The sequence below is a fragment of the Zootermopsis nevadensis genome, unplaced genomic scaffold (assembly GCF_977971745.1).
Source record: "Zootermopsis nevadensis isolate Lab colony 2312 unplaced genomic scaffold, Znev_1.0 Znev_ptg000024l, whole genome shotgun sequence".
NCBI lineage: Eukaryota > Metazoa > Arthropoda > Insecta > Blattodea > Termopsidae > Zootermopsis > Zootermopsis nevadensis.
In genome coordinates, this window is record NW_028259156.1 from 19,539,585 (window position 1) to 19,562,382 (window position 22,798).

The window sequence follows — 22,798 nt, forward strand, 5'->3', positions numbered from 1 at the left end:
GCTACTTCTCGGTTCAAAGTATTTTGTCTTCCCGTCTGATTTCTAAGAACTTGCAAATTAAAGTATACGAAACAATAATTCTGCCTGTTGTTTTGTACGAGTGCGAAACATGGTCTCTTACAGAGAGGGAGGAACGCAGATTGCAGGTGTCTGAGAATCGGGTGTAGAGGAGGATATTTGGGCCTAGGAGAGAAGACGATGGGACATGGAGAAAACTGCACAATGACGAGCTTAAAAATCTGTGCTCCTCCCCCAACATTGTCAGGGTGATTAAGTCGAGAAGAATGAGATGGGCGGGGCATGTGGCTCGCATGGATGGGACAAGAGGTGTGCACCGGGTATTGGTCGGGAAGCCTGAAGGAAAGAGACCACTGGGGAGACCTAGACGTAGATGGGAGGATAATCTCAGGCGGGATCTATGGGAGATAGGAGTTGAAGGAGACTGGATTTTGTTGGCCCAGGACAGGGTCCGGTGGAGGGCTTTGGTTAGTTCGGTGATGAACCTTCGGGTTCAGTAAGCCATCTGGTTAGTATCTTCGTGTGATCCATCGGGAACGAAATATGAACCATAAGAGACCTAAATACTGTTGAATGCGATTGTGCATTTTTCTACACAGAGCGGAGGGAAAAAAGTTGACAGTCCAGTGTCGCGGGCATTACTGGGAACACTGGTTCGCGACCCGCTCGTTTGTCGGCTAGCACCGTCTTATGATGGTCGTCAGCGCCATCACTCGCTTCACGGAACGTCTGCAGTCGACAAGACCAAGGTTTCCGGTCGGGTCTTGGTTGTCGCCGTTCCGCCAACGCGTGTTCTGGGTGGACAGACAGTGGCGCACGTCTCCCTGGCGTTTTGCGTCTTGTCATGCCCCTGACGTCACATGCGTGTCCCATACGCACGTGAACGCTCTGTTCCCAATAAACGGATTCCGATTGTGTCTTAAATGTGCGTTCGTCAGGAAGTTTCCGTAAAAAGACTGATCCGGGTCATCTCAGTGAACTCACTGGCAAGCGAGGAGCTGGACCATTGCTGACACGTCCTGGGGCGGGAACGTGAGGCTGATCGCTCACCCGCATCTGCCTCTGGCAGTGAGGACAGGAACACGTGGAGCCTTCCTTCCAGTCCCCCATACGTCTCTATAACCTGATAGTTGAGCACAGGGACGGGCGTTTATGCAGAACAGGAGACGCCGAAATACGTGAGTGATTTGAAATCGATAACGCACTTTGACGAGATGGGAAGAACGTGTAGATAGAATGGGTAAAGATATGGAGTCATATAGACCTACAAGGCGAAAAGTACTGGGAAGACGGTGGAAGGAGGGTTTGGGGCTGGTGCAGGCATTGTTATTTGGTACAAGCCACCCCCCACCCCCTGTGTGAAGCCGCCCAGCACAGCAGCAGTTCAGAGCTAGTTTCCAGTCATTTCTTAAGACTTTCATGAACACATTTCCCGTGTCTGTAAGAAGCCCGCCACTGCCGGCAACTATGGCCGACAGTCACGCGTAGCTCCGATGCCTGAGGTAGACATGACAAACCGGCGACTCTGGTAAACAAAGACACTTGCCAGCCGCGTCGACCTGTCACTCACTCTGTGTGTGTGTGTGTCGCGCAAGATAAGTTGCATACACATCAGGCGTTTACAGCTGTAACGTGCACATTTAGTTACTTAAGTTGATTGAGCGGTACAGTCGCGTTCATTTACAATGTAACTCATGCCTCCACTTCCCCTTAACGGAGCAGCAGTCACAGAGTGTACCCGACTGTGGTTTTACCTGCGTAACGAAGTCCGTCTCTCGCTTTAAGGGAAGAACACATCGCGGGTGTTTGAGGGCAGGGTGCCGCGGAGGGGGTGAAGGGACGGGAGGGTGGAGAAAACTGTACAGCGAGGAATAGTTCCACACCCACGCAGAACGCAAGTTAACGTTGCACTTCAGTCTTCACGTCTTTCGCCGCAGTCGGTTAGTGTGTTCGCCGAATCCAATCTGCTCTTTGATTTCTTCGTCTCGATTTCTCAGCATCGACCCCAGACTCTGGGATTTCCAAGGCGACCTGGCATCCTGAATAGCGTTTCTTCAGTCGCGTTGCTTATACGAATGGATGTGATGTATCGACTGTAAATGATTTTGCTGTCTGAATGCAATAAAATGAACCGCAAAATTATAAAAAAAAGACGCCCGATAGAAGTTGTATTAATTGTGTCTAATAGTTGGGAATGAAGAATCAATTAAAATGCCATCGCCAAGTGAGAGGATAATTCAACAGCAACGCGAATGGCGGGACAATATGCAGTTTTAAATATACCACGACCACTTCCTTCCTGCCTCTGCAGTGTATTCGGTTTCGTCAAATAGTAAAACATCCTTCAAGTTGGGAGGTCGCTCTTGACGAAGTCGGAAGAAGAAGAAGAAGAAGAAGCATAATGAAGTATGCATATACGTCATTCATCTTCATTTACGCGCCGAAGCCTGCCCGATCCATGAGACGAAACTGAGATGAATCGCTTCCCGTGAAATACCGCGGCCCGCGCAAAGTGATTCACTGTGCGGTCCTTGCCGAAAATATTCATCGCTAGCGAAGACGAGGACGTAGTTTACGTCACCAGACCAACGGAAATCCTAAAAGCAACAGCGAACTAACAATTCTTACTTCATTAATGAATCTGGATCGTCATGTCCTCCGGTTCACTGTGTCACTGAGCATGCCCTAGAGATGTACATGCAGAGAATAGTAATTACAAGAAGCGAGGCTTTCGATTTCCGTACGGTGACAGAGATTATCGCATCATTATCTCTGCAGATCGCGACGAAAGCGCAGAATTATAAAAGCCTTTTCATAAATAAAATAAATGGAAGACACATTTCCGCCGAACGCAACGACCGCCTGGACTCCAGACTCCCGCCGTAGGCGCCACCATCGCCACGTTTGAATTTCTCGCTACTAGAGTCGTCACCGTCAGAACTCAAGTTTCAACGGCCCACTTGTAATGTCGCGCCCGAGTTTTGCTGATCGGGTGCTGTACCTACCCTTGTTTATAATAGGGATGCTGGGAACGACCCGTTCTTCAAGTGCCTGAGCACTGCGGGTCCCAACTTTTCGTTGGCTTTGATCTATAGACATTTTTGGTAGGACTCCTTGGATGAGGGATCAGCCCGTCGCAAGGCCTGTGCCTGTACACAGGACAGCACAACACAGAAAAACATCCATGGCTTGAGTGGGATTCGAACCCACGGTCCCAGCGACCAAGCCATCGTAGAAGTGAGCACTTGGTTGCAGTGCAGAAACTTTCCGTAGAGGAACACAATTTAAAATTTGACGGCACCGCCACAATCTCAGCCCTCCCCTCCCCTCCAGTGTGCAGTTTAATTAATAAAACTAACCGCTAATTAAGGGACCATGAGACGCAGTTGCTAGAGACAGGGTCTTCTACTGTATCCGGATGATTTACGCGATGCAAGGCAGAACTACAGGACGCCTGAGAACTTGGTTGTATCGCTCTGGCGACGAAACTCTTAGGTCTGTGGCTTCGGATTCATCAAGTGTTTTGATGGCGTGTATTGCCTTTTGTGTTTGTGTGATCTTGCACAAAATCAATTCAGTGCACGCGAAATTCTTATTCCGAAAAATCTTAACGGAAGAGACCACACGAGAGACGTAGGCGGACTTACGATGACGATATTAGAACGGATCTTAAATATGTAATATGTTGCATTTCGTGAATTACGCTTCGCGTCGCATCGAAAATTGCTTAAAATGAAATTTATAGGACATGATGTCTTCTTACAATTTATTGTATGAAGAGCTTTTTTTATATTTCGACAATATTCAGTTTGAGTTCCGTGTACTAAGTTGGGTTGTATAGGACCGATCCTGACCAAAATCAAAATATCAGACCGTATCAAATTTAATCTGCATCGAATTCAGTGGTTTCGGAGATGAAAGATATGGACGGGCAGCATCTCCCCCCCCCCCCCCGTGTGTTCATTTCGCGCGCCCTCCGAGAGAACGCACGAAAGACCAATCCTGTGCTCTCTTTTGTTTCTTAATGGTCAGTGTTTCGCAGGTTGCCTTGGTTACGTGCCGACGTCCGTGCTCAGAGTTTCAGCAATGTTACACCGCTTAGCACACACAATGTGAGGACTTGTGATTCAACTCGAGAATAGCAGCGGGGTGTTTAATGTGCCCGTAGGGGAAAAGCATTTGTTTGTAATACCGACTTTCAGCCAGGCAACCTGAGGAAACCCATGTTTCAGTCGCTTTGTCTCAAGGTACAGAGTGTACCAGACTTTCGTTTCTTCAACACATGTGTAACCACAATTTATGGGTTCAAGTTTTAATGAACCTTGCCTGTAATGTAGTCCCCACGTTTACTGGGGAGGAAAGGGTTTTCAAAACCGCGGTGTCACTAACCAACGACATTCTGGATTTATCTTCCAGCTCCAGTTTAAGCACGCTTGTAACATCCTTTCCTTCCTTGTGCACCTTCCTTCCATTAATCCGTCTTACCCACTCAAAAATTCTAAAATTGTTTTTCAAAACACACGCCGTCCGTCTGCCTGCACAGTTTGAATGCATGAATGTCTAGACGAATTTTCTTTGTTTCCCACGTCACCGAATGCATACAAATAAACTGTAAAACTAATTCCATGCGCAAGATGATAGTCGCTTATCTAGTCAAATTTCTCGCCCTTCGTGTAATCAGAAGATGTTAACATCAGCACGCCACTGCATCCTATCCTGAGCCAGATTAAACCAGTCTATACTCTCACATCCTACTTCTGTAAGATACTTTTTAATATTATTCTGTCATCTACACCTAACTCTCCCACACGGTCTTGTCGTTTCGTGTCTTACGACCATACCACTATTATGCCATTGTATGCATTTATCAGTGACCACGTGCGTGTTAGTTACATTTCCCGAGATATCACTCTTTACCTGTTCACCCTAACATCACCAGTTCAAGAATGCAAATATGAACCTCCCCATTATGCGATTTTATCGATCGTTTTGTAGATCCAAATAACAGTACATTTCTCCTCTCTTAGTACGAGGCTTCAAGTTTAAAGGCAGTTTCCATGAAATTGAAAGGACAACGTAAAATAAAAATATTCAACGTTTAAATTATTATTTTATTGCATGTGTTCATTCCATTTGTTTATTAATAATTTTTCTTTTCAAATTATTTTTCTCTAGTTTTGTTTCGTAACCTGCGTAAACCCCCCTTCGGCAGTCAGCATACTTCCTCTCCTTTCCTTTCTTTTCCTTCCTTCTTTCCATTTCTGTATCTTTGCCATAACTAGTTTCCCAGATAGAGGCCTTTAAAAATTCTAATTGTCATAAATTTTCAAGCTTATTTCTGCCAAACCATGAATACCTAGTCGACCATACTCATGTCAAAATGAGGGCACGTGTAGGTCAACGTCATATGGAAGTCACGACAAGATCGCCACAATAGTTTGCCAGATACAGGTCTTTCAAATTCTCAAGGTCATATCCTCTCACGCTTATTTACGCTAAACCGCAAATACCTGGTTGACCATACTCATGCCAAAATGAGGTCACGTGTAGGTCAACGTCATATGGAAGTCACGACAACATCGCCACAATAGTTTGTCAGATACAGGTCTTTCAAATTCTCAAGGTCATATCTTCTCACGCTTATTTACGCTAAACCGTAAATACCTGGTTGACCATACTCATGTCAAAATGAGGGCACGTGTAGGTCAACGTCATATGGAAGACACGACAGGATCGCCACAATAGTTTGCCAGATACAGGTCTTTCAAATTCTCAAGGTCATATCTTCTCACGCTTATTTACGCTAAACCGTAAATACCTGGTTGACCATACTCATGTCAAAATGAGGGCACGTGTAGGGCAACGTTATATGGAAGTCACGACAAGATCGCCACAATAGTTTGCCAGATACAGGTCTTTCAAATTCTCAAGGTCATATCTTCTCACGCTTATATACGCTAAACCGTAAATAGCTGGTTGACCATACTCATGTCAAAATGAGGGCACGTGTAGGTCAACGTCATATGGAAGTCACGACAGGATCGCCACAATAGTTTGCCAGATACAGGTCTTTCAAATTCTCAAGGTCATATCTTCTCACGCTTATTTACGCTAAACCGCAAATACCTGGTTGACCATACTCATGTCAAAATGAGGGCACGTGTAGGGCAACGTCATATGGAAGTCACGACAAGATCGCCACAATAGTTTGCCAGATACAGGTCTTTCAAATTCTCAAGGTCATATCTTCTCACGCTTATTTACGCTAAACCGTAAATACCTGGTTGACCATACTCATGTCAAAATGAGGGCACGTGTAGGGCAACGTCATATGGAAGTCACGACAAGATCGCCACAATAGTTTGCCAGATACAGGTCTTTCAAATTCTCAAGGTCATATCTTCTCACGCTTATTTACGCTAAACCGTAAATACCTGGTTGACCATACTCATGTCAAAATGAGGGCACGTGTAGGGCAACGTCATATGGAAGTCACGACAAGATCGCCACAATAGTTTGCTAGATACAGGTCTTTCAAATTCTCCAGGTCATATCTTCTCACGCTTATTTACGCTAAACCGTAAATACCTGGTTGACCATACTCATGTCAAAATGAGGGCACGTGTAGGGCAACGTCATATGGAAGTCACGACAGGATCGCCACAATAGTTTGCCAGATACAGGTCTTTCAAATTCTCAAGGTCATAACTTCTCACGCTTATTTACGCTAAACTGTAAATACCTGGTTGACCATACTCATGTCAAAATGAGGGCACGTGTAGGTCAACGTCATATGGAAGTCACGACAAGATCGCCACAATAGTTTGCCAGATACAGGTCTTTCAAATTCTCAAGGTCATATCTTCTCACGCTTATTTACGCTAAACCGGAAATACCTGGTTGACCATACTCATGTCAAAATGAGGGCACGTGTAGGGCAACGTCATATGGAAGTCACGACAAGATCGCCACAATAGTTTGCCAGATACAGGTCTTTCAAATTCTCAAGGTCATATCTTCTCACGCTTATTTACGCTAAACCGTAAATACCTGGTTGACCATGCTCATGTCAAAATGAGGGCACGTGTAGGGCAACGTCATATGGAAGTCACGACAGGATCGCCACAATAGTTTGCCAGATACAGGTCTTTCAAATTCTCAAGGTCATATCTTCTCACGCTTATTTACGCTAAACCGTAAATACCTGGTTGACCATACTCATGTCAAAATGAGGGCACGTGTAGGTCAACGTCATATGGTAGTCACGACAAGATCGCCACAATAGTTTGCCAGATACAGGTCTTTCAAATTCTCAAGGTCATATCTTCTCACGCTTATTTACGCTAAACCGCAAATACCTGGTTGACCATACTCATGTCAAAATGAGGTCACGTGTAGGTCAACGTCATATGGAAGTCACGACAACATCGCCACAATAGTTTGCCAGATACAGGTCTTTCAAATTCTCAAGGTCATATCTTCTCACGCTTATTTACGCTAAACCGCAAATACCTGGTTGACCATACTCATGTCAAAATGAGTGCACGTGTAGGGCAACGTCATATGGAAGTCACGACAGGATCGCCACAATAGTTTGCCAGATACAGGTCTTTCAAATTCTCAAGGTCATATCTTCTCACGCTTATTTACGCTAAACCGTAAATACCTGGTTGACCATACTCATGTCAAAATGAGGGCACGTGTAGGGCAACGTCATATGGAAGTCACGACAAGATCGCCACAATAGTTTGCCAGATACAGGTCTTTCAAATTCTCAAGGTCATATCTTCTCACGCTTATTTACGCTAAACCGTAAATACCTGGTTGACCATACTCATGTCAAAACTAGGGCACGTGTAGGGCAACGTCATATGGAAGTCACGACAAGATCGCCACAATAGTTTGCCAGATACAGGTCTTTCAAATTCTCAAGGTCATATCTTCTCACGCTTATTTACGCTAAACCGTAAATACCTGGTTGACCATACTCATGTCAAAATGAGGGCACGTGTAGGGCAACGTCATATGGAAGTCACGACAAGATCGCCACAATAGTTTGCCAGATACAGGTCTTTCAAATTCTCAAGGTCATATCTTCTCACGCTTATTTACGCTAAACCGTAAATACCTGGTTGACCATACTCATGTCAAAATGAGGGCACGTGTAGGCCAACGTCATATGGAAGTCACGACAGGATCGCCACAATAGTTTGCCAGATACAGGTCTTTCAAATTCTCAAGGTCATATCTTCTCACGCTTATTTACGCTAAACCGTAAATACCTGGTTGACCATGCTCATGCCAAAATGAGGTCACGTGTAGGTCAACGTCATATAGAAGTCACGACAACATCGCCACAATAGTTTGCCAGATACAGGTCTTTCAAATTCTCAAGGTCATATCTTCTCACGCTTATTTACGCTAAACCGTAAATACCTGGTTGACCATACTCATGTCAAAATGAGGGCACGTGTAGGTCAACGTCATATGGAAGTCACGACAGGATCGCCACAATAGTTTGCCAGATACAGGTCTTTCAAATTCTCAAGGTCATATCTTCTCACGCTTATTTACGCTAAACCGTAAATACCTGGTTGACCATACTCATGTCAAAATGAGGGCACGTGTAGAGCAACGTCATATGGAAGTCACGACAGGATCGCCACAATAGTTTGCCAGATACAGGTCTTTCAAATTCTCAAGGTCATATCTTCTCACGCTTATTTACGCTAAACCGCAAATACCTGGTTGACCATACTCATGTCAAAACTAGGGCACGTGTAGGGCAACGTCATATGGAAGTCACGACAAGATCGCCACAATAGTTTGCCAGATACAGGTCTTTCAAATTCTCAAGGTCATATCTTCTCACGCTTATTTACGCTAAACCGTAAATACCTGGTTGACCATACTCATGTCAAAATGAGGGCACGTGTAGGGCAACGTCATATGGAAGTCACGACAAGATCGCCACAATAGTTTGCCAGATACAGGTCTTTCAAATTCTCAAGGTCATATCTTCTCACGCTTATTTACGCTAAACCGTAAATACCTGGTTGACCATACTCATGTCAAAATGAGGGCACGTGTAGGCCAACGTCATATGGAAGTCACGACAGGATCGCCACAATAGTTTGCCAGATACAGGTCTTTCAAATTCTCAAGGTCATATCTTCTCACGCTTATTTACGCTAAACCGTAAATACCTGGTTGACCATGCTCATGCCAAAATGAGGTCACGTGTAGGTCAACGTCATATAGAAGTCACGACAACATCGCCACAATAGTTTGCCAGATACAGGTCTTTCAAATTCTCAAGGTCATATCTTCTCACGCTTATTTACGCTAAACCGTAAATACCTGGTTGACCATACTCATGTCAAAATGAGGGCACGTGTAGGTCAACGTCATATGGAAGTCACGACAGGATCGCCACAATAGTTTGCCAGATACAGGTCTTTCAAATTCTCAAGGTCATATCTTCTCACGCTTATTTACGCTAAACCGCAAATACCTGGTTGACCATACTCATGTCAAAATGAGGGCACGTGTAGGGCAACGTCATATGGAAGTCACGACAGGATCGCCACAATAGTTTGCCAGATACAAGTCTTTCAAATTCTCAAGGTCATATCTTCTCACGCTTATTTACGCTAAACCGTAAATACCTGGTTGACCATACTCATGTCAAAATGAGGGCCCGTGTAGGGCAACGTCATATGGAAGTCACGACAGGATCGCCACAATAGTTTGCCAGATACAGGTCTTTCAAATTCTCAAGGTCATATCTTCTCACGCTTATTTACGCTAAACCGTAAATACCTGGTTGACCATACTCATGTCAAAATGAGGGCACGTGTAGGGCAACGTCATATGGAAGTCACGACAAGATCGCCACAATAGTTTGCCAGATACAGGTCTTTCAAATTCTCAAGGTCATATCTTCTCACGCTTATTTACGCTAAACCGTAAATACCTGGTTGACCATACTCATGTCAAAATGAGGGCACGTGTAGGGCAACGTCATATGGAAGTCACGACAAGATCGCCACAATAGTTTGCCAGATACAGGTCTTTCAAATTCTCAAGGTCATATCTTCTCACGCTTATTTACGCTAAACCGTAAATACCTGGTTGACCATACTCATGTCAAAATGAGGGCACGTGTAGGCCAACGTCATATGGAAGTCACGACAGGATCGCCACAATAGTTTGCCAGATACAGGTCTTTCAAATTCTCAAGGTCATATCTTCTCACGCTTATTTACGCTAAACCGTAAATACCTGGTTGACCATGCTCATGCCAAAATGAGGTCACGTGTAGGTCAACGTCATATAGAAGTCACGACAACATCGCCACAATAGTTTGCCAGATACAGGTCTTTCAAATTCTCAAGGTCATATCTTCTCACGCTTATTTACGCTAAACCGTAAATACCTGGTTGACCATACTCATGTCAAAATGAGGGCACGTGTAGGTCAACGTCATATGGAAGTCACGACAGGATCGCCACAATAGTTTGCCAGATACAGGTCTTTCAAATTCTCAAGGTCATATCTTCTCACGCTTATTTACGCTAAACCGTAAATACCTGGTTGACCATACTCATGTCAAAATGAGGGCACGTGTAGGTCAACGTCATATGGAAGTCACGACAAGATCGCCACAATAGTTTGCCAGATACAGGTCTTTCAAATTCTCAAGGTCATATCTTCTCACGCTTATTTACGCTAAACCGCAAATACCTTGTTGACCATACTCGTGTCAAAATGAGGGCACGTGTAGGGCAACGTCATATGGAAGTCACGACAGGATCGCCACAATAGTTTGCCAGATACAGGTCTTTCAAATTCTCAAGGTCATATCTTCTCACGCTTATTTACGCTAAACCGTAAATACCTGGTTGACCATACTCATGTCAAAATGAGGGCCCGTGTAGGGCAACGTCATATGGAAGTCACGACAGGATCGCCACAATAGTTTGCCAGATACAGGTCTTTCAAATTCTCAAGGTCATATCTTCTCACGCTTATTTACGCTAAACCGTAAATACCTGGTTGACCATACTCATGTCAACATGAGGGCACGTGTAGGGCAACGTCATATGGAAGTCACGACAAGATCGCCACAATAGTTTGCCAGATACAGGTCTTTCAAATTCTCAAGGTCATATCTTCTCACGCTTATTTACGCTAAACCGCTAATACCTGGTTGACCATACCCATGTCAAAATGAGGGCACGTGTAGGGCAACGTCATATGGAAGTCACGGCAAGATCGCCACAATAGTTTGCCAGATACGGGTCTTTCAAATTCTCAAGGTCATATCTTCTCACGCATATTTACGCTAAACCTTAAATACCTGGTTGACCATACTCATGTCAAAATGAGGGCACGTGTAGGTCAACGTCATATGGAATTCACGACAAGATCGCCACAATAGTTTGCCAGATACAGGTCTTTCAAATTCTCAAGGTCATATCTTCTCACGCTTATTTACGCTAAACCGTAAATACCTGGTTGACCATACTCATGTCAAAATGAGGGCACGTGTAGGTCAACGTCATATGGAAGTCACGACAGGATCGCCACAATAGTTTGCCAGATACAGGTCTTTCAAATTCTCAAGGTCATATCTTCTCACGCTTATTTACGCTAAACCGTAAATACCTGGTTGACCATACTCATGTCAAAATGAGGGCACGTGTAGGGCAACGTCATATGGAAGTCACGACAGGATCGCCACAATAGTTTGCCAGATACAGGTCTTTCAAATTCTCAAGGTCATATCTTCTCACGCTTATTTACGCTAAACCGTAAATACCTGGTTGACCATACTCATGTCAAAATGAGGGTACGTGTAGGTCAACGTCATATGGAAGTCACGACAAGATCGCCACAATAGTTTGCCAGATACAGGTCTTTCAAATTCTCAAGGTCATATCTTCTCACGCTTATTTACGCTAAACCGCTAATACCTGGTTGACCATACTCATGTCAAAATGAGGGCACGTGTAGGGCAACGTCATATGGAAGTCACGACAAGATCGCCATAATAGTTTGCCAGATACAGGTCTTTCAAATTCTCAAGGTCATATCTTCTCACGCTTATTTTCGCTTAACCGTAAATACCTGGTTGACCATACTCATGTCAAAATGAGGGCACGTGTAGGTCAACGTCATATGGAAGTCACGACAGGATCGCCACAATAGTTTGCCAGATACAGGTCTTTCAAATTCTCAAGGTCATATCTTCTCTCGCTTATTTACGCTAAACCGTAAATACCTGGTTGACCATACTCATGTCAAAATGAGGGCACGTGTAGGGCAACGTCATATGGAAGTCACGACAAGATCGCCACAATAGTTTGCCAGATACAGGTCTTTCAAATTCTCAAGGTCATATCTTCTCACGCTTATTTACGCTAAACCGCTAATACCTGGTTGACCATACTCATGTCAAAATGAGGGCACGTGTAGGGCAACGTCATATGGAAGTCACGACAGGATCGCCACAATAGTTTGCCAGATACAGGTCTTTCAAATTCTCAAGGTCATATCTTCTCACGCTTATTTACGCTAAACCGGAAATACCTGGTTGACCATACTCATGTCAAAGTGAGGGCACGTGTAGGGCAACGTCATATGGAAGTCACGACAGGATCGCCACAATAGTTTGCCAGATACAGGTCTTTCAAATTCTCAAGGTCATATCTTCTCACGCTTATTTACGCTAAACCGTAAATACCTGGTTGACCATACTCATGTCAAAATGAGGGCACGTGTAGGTCAACGTCATATGGAAGTCACGACAGGATCGCCACAATAGTTTGCCAGATACAGGTCTTTCAAATTCTCAAGGTCATATCTTCTCACGCTTATTTACGCTAAACCGTAAATACCTGGTTGACCATACTCATGTCAAAATGAGGGTACGTGTAGGTCAACGTCATATGGAAGTCACGACAAGATCGCCACAATAGTTTGCCAGATACAGGTCTTTCAAATTCTCAAGGTCATATCTTCTTACGCTTATTTACGCTAAACCGCTAATACCTGGTTGACCATACTCATGTCAAAATGAGGGCACGTGTAGGGCAACGTCATATGGAAGTCACGACAAGATCGCCACAATAGTTTGCCAGATACAGGTCTTTCAAATTCTCAAGGTCATATCTTCTCACGCTTATTTACGCTAAACCGCTAATACCTGGTTGACCATACTCATGTCAAAATGACGGCACGTGTAGGGCAACGTCATATGGAAGTCACGGCACGATCGCCACAATAGTTTGCCAGATACAGGTCTTTCAAATTCTCAAGGTCATATCTTCTCACGCTTATTTACGCTAAACCGTAAATACCTGGTTGACCATTCTCATGTCAAAATGAGGGCACGTGTAGGTCAACGTCATATGGAAGTCACGGCACGATCGCCACAATAGTTTGCCAGATACAGGTCTTTCAAATTCTCAAGGTCATATCTTCTCACGCTTATTTACGCTAAACCGTAAATACCTGGTTGACCATACTCATGTCAAGATGAGACCACGTATAGGTCAAGGTCATACCGATGGATAATTATGTTTATTAGTCGCCTCCTGCGTTCTCCCACGCAGGACAAAACCAACGATTTCCTCGCTTCGTCCGACCGTCCGTGCAGCTCGGTTGTGATTGCTTACGTAGGAAATTGCCTGAGGGTCGACTTTGAGCGACTCTTAGTTTTCCAGGACTCTGCTCCATGGAATTGGTTAGTAAGTGATGCTTATGGTAGATATTTTATCTGAGAGTACAAAATAGAGGGCCTAAGAAATGCTATGAAGCTGTCAGTTATCCCTTCTGTGGTGTTGGACCGTTTCTGGAAGAAGGAAAAACTCGATGGCAGAATGAAAGGTTGTGACTTACACGCAAAGTTTCCTCTTTTTTTATATCTTGACGCCGACTGGCGCTGGCTGGATATTAATATCTCTATGCTTGGATATCGCTCGCCCTCCAGGGATTTAATTAGCCACTAAAAGCTTTCCTATTCTGGGGGATGCGGCTTACGAAATCGATTATTCGGCGGCAGATCTGTGGCAATGCGAACCTACGGCTTCTCTGTCCGCTGTTGGAAGTTCGCGTCTGGTTAAAGCGAGTTCTACCACGGAGTTGTGCCAGCAGGACCCACGCCTGGGGAATAGAAAATTACATAATAAAGGGATTCGTGATTTGTACTCGTCATTAGAACTCCGGAGGTAATACCTGGTTCGAATCTCTGTAATGGAAAAGTGCCGTGTTTTCTGTGCGGTACGGATTGGTTTATTGAAAGTTATTTAGACGAGCTTTAACGTTAAGACTTCTTTCTTAGCTGCATTTATCGTCGCCGTGCCTTATCTTCGACGTACGTTTACCAGAAGGACGAGCGGACACTGCCTCGGAACCTTGACGGTAGAAAATTTACCTCTGTTCTCTGTGTGTTTCTCGACTCCCATGCTCTGAGATGAACCGTTTCTTAGTGACGCCGTGTGGTGGGCCCACGGATTGCGACGGCAGGTGGCAGGCACCTCCTCCAGTCTGTATTATTCAACGCAGTTCGACTGCAGTGCTTGACGGAACAGTCACATACAGGGTGTTCTGAAAAGAACAGTTACAGCGCAGCTGTAATTCCGACACTCGGCCACTTTAGTCCCAACACCTGCTATGCAGAATCTAATTCTCCCGAGAACATTTTGAGTAGGACTGCCAATACAGAGTTCGGTCGACATCCGTTCAGTTGATGCACAGCCCCCCCCCCCTCCTGCGTTCTGAGATGTGATTGGCCCTTCTGGCCACAGGTTTTAAGTAGAGCCAGGAGGAACCATGATGCTCCTGGTGGTTATAGTACGTGCCGTGCTTCTGTGTGAGGGCCGATGAATACCCGAGTTCTGTCGCTCCACCCTGTATTGTTCCGCGGCGCAATGCAGTTCTCGTTATCAAAGACAGTTTCCACCCTCGATGGCAATACGTCACATCCGTTTGTGTACAACAGTGCGCTAATTTGTGGTCCATTGACCTCGGTTCCCATTTGCGCACGTCGCAAATTCGATGGCGTAGTAGTGAAAAGAACTCTCTGCGTTAGGTTAGGTTAAAAAAAGACATAAGTGACTGCCCCTGTAAGTTCGATCAATCGAAATGTTACCGTGAGGGGGGGGGGGGTGATTTCCCGGTGTCACTCAGTGACAAGGCTCTTCAACTAAATCATAAACTGAACAAAAAGTGGAAATCACGCATTTTTAATTACAATTGCGTCCAAAGGGGAATGGCAATGTGACCGCGTCCTTTGACAACCGATTAAGCCATTCCATTTGAGCAGTTAGTTTATTTACGTGAAGTCTCGACTAATCTGTGTTTAAACTGTGTTAGCGGGTAACTACGACGTGCAGAACCTTGTAATTTTAATACCAAGTTCTGTCGTGAAAAATGACCTTTGGTGTAGAACCGAACTGTATTTTAGACGTGTTTGTGATATCTGAGTTTGCGCAGATGGTTTGCCGCGCCCGAGCAGGAATGTCTGTTTTCAAACAAATATCTCTGTTGAAATGTAAGGAAATGGCGTTACTTTCGTCGAGGTAATTTAAAGAAGAAATGTAGGGTATACAAACCAAGGCCTCCTGTAAAAACACAGTGAGTCTGATCTGTTTCCTGGCAGCCAAGCGCAGTGATGACTTGTTGAAATGTTCTTCTCGAGTGCAACAGCGACCGACGTTCCTGTGGGCCCTTCGCACAACAAGAAACAGGGAAAGAGAATGGAATTTCGCTCCACGTCGGACTGTCGCTTCCGGGACGTACCGCCGCGGCCTCTGTTTCAAGCCAGCTGAATCCAGCCGCCCTTTCACACCTGAGTTATTTAACACTATCTTTCAATGTACCCCGACGACGAATTTAGTCTGTTCCCCTGAAGTTTTATCCCTCTTGGGTACAAATATTTCCCTCGCCACCATTTTCTCGAAGACCCTCGATCAGTGACCTTCTCCTAAGCTGAGGGACCAATCCAAAACAGCGGGCAAATTATAGTTGTACATACGAGTAGAGCAACCCGTGTTTTTTAATCTTCGTCTCTTCTATGGAGTCCTTCTCTTTCTGAGTTTTTAAGTGAATTAATCTTCTCCCTCATACCTTCATGGCACCTCGTGGTCTTCCTTCTTGAAAATCCGATGTGGTTCCGAAGGATCACAGCAGGTTTCCGAGGATACGTCGTGTGCCACTGGCATGTGACGTCATAGTGCAGAGGTAACATTCCGAATTAGGACTCGTCTAATTAATTAATTTAATAATGGAGATGTGTGGGCGAGGTACGGCGCGCTGCAGCCATCATCTTACGACCCGCGCGCTTGAGAGTTTCATTAAGAAACTCGAGTTACCGGCAGTTTGCATAATTTTACTGACGGCTTGTTTGCTGTTTAAAGCTTCCGCCAGAACAAGAATAAATAAAGAAAACCGGTAATGTCCACAAGATGACAGCACCTGTCTTCCTGTTCTTCTGGTTCAACTGAAATGACAACATCGCCGTCACGTCAGGGCTGTCCAAGTTCATGAGTCGTCTGCCTCATGCGTCAGATGTGCAAGGCAGTAGTTACTAGCCTCTGGATAGGGGATCGGCCCATCGGAAGGCCCGTGCTTACGCTTGGCAGCGGGATTCCAGTCCGTGGTCCCTGTGTTCGAGCGGATGAAGACCGAAGTCCCGTCGGATTGTTCATCTTGTGCATTGTCTCGCGTCTTTCGCCTCAAAGCACACGAATTGGAGTACACTGGAGTATGTACGTCCCTGCCCGTCAGAATCGGTGTTTCTATTCGAGCCACGTAGAAAAGACCTTGTTTAATAATCCTCCGAAAACAGTATTGATCCAGAAGTACTTTTAACGCGTTCTCTCTTTATTTTCACAAATACAAAATCCGTTCCGTGCATTTAAGGGAGAATTCCAATTTCAGAAAGCATTTGCTCCATCAGCCAATCAAACCACACTTGAATAACAAAACGATAGTCGACGACGGGGGTGGGGAGGAACTGTTCCAGCTTTACCGTACAAAATAAGGGTTCATTGTATTACATTCATTGGGGGTGAACGTTATTACGGGCGAACTCGGTAAGTCTATAGGATTTTTTACGCTAACTTTAAAACGTAGCAGATTTTCACAAAAAAAATAATGCCCGGGCGCTCTTAAGCCGGCCGTCTGACTCTGTCTGCCCTCAGCGAGAAGAGTCGAACCTCACGGCCGTTGCTGCTTCGCGGTTTTCCCGTGGTAAAGTAACATCGAAGTATGTATAACTGTTTTCTTGCTTTCACGCGTGATGGCTCTGAATGACGGACGAAAGGCACTTTGTAGAGAAAATAGAGTAAAAGATGGATTTTGCTGCATTTTGTAAGAAATCTGCGCAATAACAAGGGACCTCGTCTTTTTAAGTTCCTTTCATGTCCTTTTCTAACCCCTTCCCGCGTAAACAAAAGAGGATTTTATCAGTGTCGTATTTTTCGTTGTTGTCACGTGTGATTTCTATATTAAAATTGAATCGAAATTGGCCGGAAGTGTGATTGTTCCGAAACCAAAATGAATTCTTCATTTGACTGCGCGTGACTCCACATTGTTTGTTTAAAAGTCTGTGGTGTAAAATGCGCCAGGCCCGTGGTTTAAACTCCGGCTTGAGAATCGCAGTAATTTCTGGAAACTCTGTTTTATTGAAATGGCTAATACGCACCGTTACCAGTGGCTACGACGTAGTTTGCTGACATGCCTGGGGGTGGGGTTACGTGGGGCCTTCCCTCCACTTCCCAAGACGCCGCGCTTACTCTCGGGGGCAACTTTGACTTTGCTTCGCCGATCTTCTGGACGTAAATCGGGGGTTAACATTGACAGTGAAATTGATGCATCGAAGCGGCTCGGAACGTGGAACAGTGCGGGCTGTTGTGAACACGGTGCTGAACTTCCTGGTTCCATCAGAAGCGGGAAACCTCATGAGCTACTCACCCACATGCCTACCAACCTAAAGAAATGCTGCGTCTGTTTTCAGGTGTTGGCATCGTGCTGATCACAGTGAGTGGGGTGGCGTGGAGGCTGACGGCACACGACGCACCTTCGTGCCGTATGATGCTCGGTATCGGGGGCAGCGACGAGGGTGGGGCAGAGCCCAACAGAAGGTTCGTCCCGCGACTGCCGCCATCCTACGGGCGACCTCACCATCCCTACGCCGGTAAGGAACGAACGACCTGTCACAACGTGTGTGACGTATGTGCACTGTGTACTCCAGAGCTGACGTGTTGCTCTGTTCGCTTGTGCAGCCATGATGTACCCCGAGTTCCAGTACCGCCCGCCTCCACCGTCGTACCAAGCCTCGATGCAAGACTACCGCCTGAGGCTGCTTCTGCTCGACCGGCATCCCAGCAGCATCTCCCCGGGTCAGGCCCCCGGTGGCCACGCCGTGTCCCCGCCGCCCACGTACCGTTCTCATGCTGGCAGCATGCTCAGGTGCGCGCTTACTTCTGGTCTCATTTCACTTGACGAACGAGAAAAGTTCCAAACACGTGAAGACTTCCGGTGATATGTATTACTCACTTCATCAGGGTTTGAGGTCCTCACGAAGATGGCTGTCTTCTGGGTTGTAACGCCCTGATGATGGACCTCTGAAACGCTGGTAAACGTCTCTACCGGACTACACGGCGCAACAACCCAGACGATATCCATCTAGGTAGTTAGAATGCTAAGCAGAGCGTTGTGTTTCGTGTTTAAGGGCGCCTCTGGGTGTAAGGAGAGATCAACCACAGTCAGAGTACAGCCGGCCGCCCAGCTATCGTTCTCGCACCAGCTCCACACGCCCGACGCTGGACCCGAACGGGAACACGGGGTCTTCCACTGCGGAACACAGCCGAGACCCGTCTCTGAGTCTGAGCGAGTCGGGCGGGGGGAGTGGCATCGTGAATGTGATAAGCGTGATGGGCAGTGGCGTATCAGAGCCAGAGCCCCTGGACGGCGTCAAGCTGGCTGGTCTGCCCGCCGATCAAGACGTCCCTCTGAGGCTGGTGCTGAACAAAGGCAGTTGTCGCAGCGGCGGGAACGTGAGCGGCTACGACAGCGAGGCGAAAGACCGGAACCTCGTGACGATCGTCCACACGGGCGACGATTCCAGCCCAGTCATCGTGACAGTGTCCGGTTCCGTGGTTGGTGGCAGCACAAGTCAGCAGCCGGCCACGGGCGTTGGTGATACCGAAATGGAGATATTGGCACATCTGTGATGATTTTGGTTTTGTGAAGCAACTGAGGCGTACAGCCTGTGGCCCGCGGTCCATATTGTGCACATGCGGAGGATTGTAGTTGCTGATTAGCTCTTTGAAACATTAAAATTTGTTTTTTCGGTATTTTACCACAGATGAAAGGCTCACATTTTTCCAGTTTTAATTAATTTTTGGATTGTAAACCAACGGGTGAATGAGATATGACAACCATTTTCACAGCCAGTTAATTGTTTTTGGAGAATTTGTAAAATTTGATTCCGCTGTATGTGTGAAGGAAAACCAAAGCCATGAAAGTTAACAATTTTGCAGCGTGCACATCCGTCAGGGCTAACTAAGTGCATAGATGCACTGATATGTTAAAGGCTGAGAAGTGCGCGCGCACTTTGTCCCCTTATCCTTACGCAGGTTTGCGCACTTACAGCCATCGCTCAAGTTGTGTGAGGACTGGACGGAAGACAGTCACGGTACCAGCTGAAACATTTCTCGATTAGATTTTTCAAACCCTCAGGAAATTTGAGATTTGAAGTTTTTGTGACTGTCAAGATGTCAGCAGTGTCTTCTGATATGGGGCAGAGTTTTGGTCTTGCAGGTGGTTACCGGTGTTTTGGAGGAACAAACCACGCCCTCCTCCTGCTCTGGAGACGGCACATCACTCTGAAACACTGGTAACCATTGATAAGAGACACTTGTGGCCTCCACCTGCAGGGTAAGCCCAGAAGGCCTGGATCCGCTCAAAGGATTTTAAATGTGTACGTGGAAGATGTTTCATTTCAGAACTTATTGTAGAATGTGGTACACGTGTTTGACAAATAATAGTTCCCTCATGAACAGCACTTTTATTAACGCATACCACCAGCAAGTACGTCATGCATAACATAACATTTCCTTCTATACGAAAAAATTAAAAGTCCATGGTCTACACCGGTTGTGGCATGAGAAGCAAATGTCAGCAGACTTTTGTACGCAGAACACTCAGCTCTCATGGTCGTACTTACATTCAGGACTGTCTGCTCAAAGCCAGGTTCTTATTGTCATGGAGAACGCAGATTTTATGTATCGGTTCTGAATGGATTTATATGTTTGATATAACACACATTGGAAATCTGTAGCGTATGAAACACCAATCCAACGCATTATCTCTCCTTCAGTAACAAATCGCAATTTAAAAATAATTCCTGATGTAAATTTTCATTTACAATTTCTCGATACTGAAATAATTGACTTGTACTGACATTTTTATTGACACCACGGCTTTGTCCGCCAACAAATGAAATTGCAAGAGTGTATTTTTTTAAACGGAGATGGCGGAAGCAATATAATCTGGATTCTAGGAGCGACTTCATACATGCAGTAAGTCAGTTGAATGTAACTCTGCTAATTTTGAGTGTAAAATATTTACCGGTAAATTAATTTACTTAACCTGAGGGTAATGTCGCTTGAGGCAAGGCTCGTCCAAGTAAGTGAAAGGGTAAAACTGAAATGATTAAATCTGAGAAGAGTAGTGGGAAACTTTCTTCAATTATTGACTATGACAAATTTAGCGCAACAAAAATACTATGAGTGAGAATTCCATTTCAAATCAAATGTATCGACCCGATATTTATTTTTAATTTAACGAAATACTTCCTTTCCAGTGGTTATTGAAGTTAATTGAAAAACTTGTATCTGTATTTAATTACTGTATGTTTTGTGATATTTGATGAAGTTATAAACGTATAGAAAACATTTAGGATTGTTTCAGGCCACTGCTGGAAAGTAACTTCAGTGATTTGTTGTATTTTTATATAAAAAACTGAATTTCCCTGTTTCAAGTACTGATTAAAGACAATGATGATGATGATGTTAAAAAATAGGTTGTACAAATGGCAGCATAAATTAAGGAACCACGAGAAAGTGTGGGGGGTGATCTGTGCAGAGTCTGCACGAAATTTGGAGAACTTTAAGTAAAGGTAAAATTCAGGGATTAGTTTAAAATATTTGTCACATGTGTGTGATCGTACATTTACAGCATCTGGAGAGCTGTGCTGGAAGACTCCAGTCTCCCGCTGCATAGTGTTGGCATCTATAACTCATTCTGTAATCATCTACGAAACATTTGCCTTTTGAGAAGTAGACTAGAGCACTTAGATGTGTGCATGGTATTCTCGACATACCCACACACATTACCTCTGTAAATGAATATCATGGCGCAGTAACACACTCACTACTCCGTTCTGCTGTTCAAGAGGCCATATTGAAAATGTATTATTTGTGTCTAGTATTATGGTTATTTTGTGGTTATATAGTGAGAGCCCAAAACCATACAACCATTAGCATCTTTGAAAGTGGCATTATTCAGAAACTCATCTGTGAAGGAAGAAACAAGTAGCATGAGGACATTGACTTAAAATGGAACATTCTGTGTAAATTTGGTGCCAGCGTTGGCTGTACTTTTTCATTACAGAAGTTACTTTTTTGATTGGTATTGAGTAGGTTCATGAGCAAAGTGAAATAATGAATAAAACATGAACCTTAATTAAGGGAACATTTTGTGCTTTATACTGAAAATCAGTATAAACCATGATTTCTGTTGATTTTGAGATTAAGTTTCTAAAATCGGTTTAATTAATTGTAAATTTAACTATAACGAATATAATACTTGCTGAAAATGTTACCACAAGCTACTTAAATTGCAATTGGAAACAATGGTGAGTTTCTGATGTATAAAGTGAAACTTTCCTGGGTTACAAGCAGCGTCTCCCGCTTATGTTCCGAGAACAATCTCGAAACGTGGGCAGAAGACGTCGTTTATTCGCCATTCAGCCACCTGACTCTGCTTGTAACCTGGGAATCTCTCATCAATGGTGAGTTTGTATAACAGTATCTGTTATAATTCAGGTACACATTTCTGTTCCTAAAAGTATCTGATTATAAAGTAGGGTTATGATACCACCATTATTTGTGAAGACTTCATTTGGTGAGAACCAAATAACCAACAATGTACCTAGGTGCTCCGGCATATAAAATGCCCTTGGTATAGTGGCCTGTATGAGTAAAGAAATAATATTTTGCTTCATAAGGAAGACTTGTATAAATAATTAAATGAAACCATATGTACTATAGTATACAAAGTATGAACTTCTAATTTTTTTTACAGTGTATGAAAGGTTTGTATCATATACAATGTATATGTTATTAAGAGATATGGACTTACAAATTCTTCTAGAATTTGAAGTACCAATTAAAATATTTATACAGAATGTTGTTTTTCCTTATTTTTTTCAGCACTTCTTCTCTTAGAGAACATCGTGGAACCTCTCATATGAACAATAGATCTTAAATGTACCCTCTGTCAGTTTGTCTGGGCTTAGGTTAAATTTTATAGTTTAGTGGGATGCTGAGTGTGACGGACAGGAAGTGAGTCTAAGCCTTTTGATTTAAATAGATAGTATACCACATTCATCTTGCCCATTATTAGTGATGTAATACTTGTGTATAATTACTGCATTTGTTTAAAAGCACAGTGGATGGAGAGCCAAAGATGATGACAAATGTAA

The 22,798-nt window shown here is 44.4% G+C and overlaps 1 protein-coding gene across 6 annotated transcripts in view; it reads left to right on the forward strand.

The window, feature by feature from the left end:
- The window catches only part of LOC110829971 (uncharacterized), a 152,854-nt gene extending 130,353 nt beyond the window's left edge, over positions 1 to 22,501 (forward strand). For all 6 annotated transcript variants that reach the window (XM_087355313.1, XM_087355309.1, XM_087355312.1 and 3 more), the window contains exons 5-7: positions 18,044 to 18,223; positions 18,312 to 18,498; positions 18,761 to 22,501. In XM_087355313.1, coding sequence (XP_087211439.1) covers positions 18,044 to 18,223; positions 18,312 to 18,498; positions 18,761 to 19,262 — 869 coding nt within the window. In that variant the 3' untranslated portion in view covers positions 19,263 to 22,501. The remainder of the gene's footprint in view (positions 1 to 18,043; positions 18,224 to 18,311; positions 18,499 to 18,760) is intronic.
- The last annotated feature ends 297 nt before the right edge of the window (positions 22,502 to 22,798 follow it).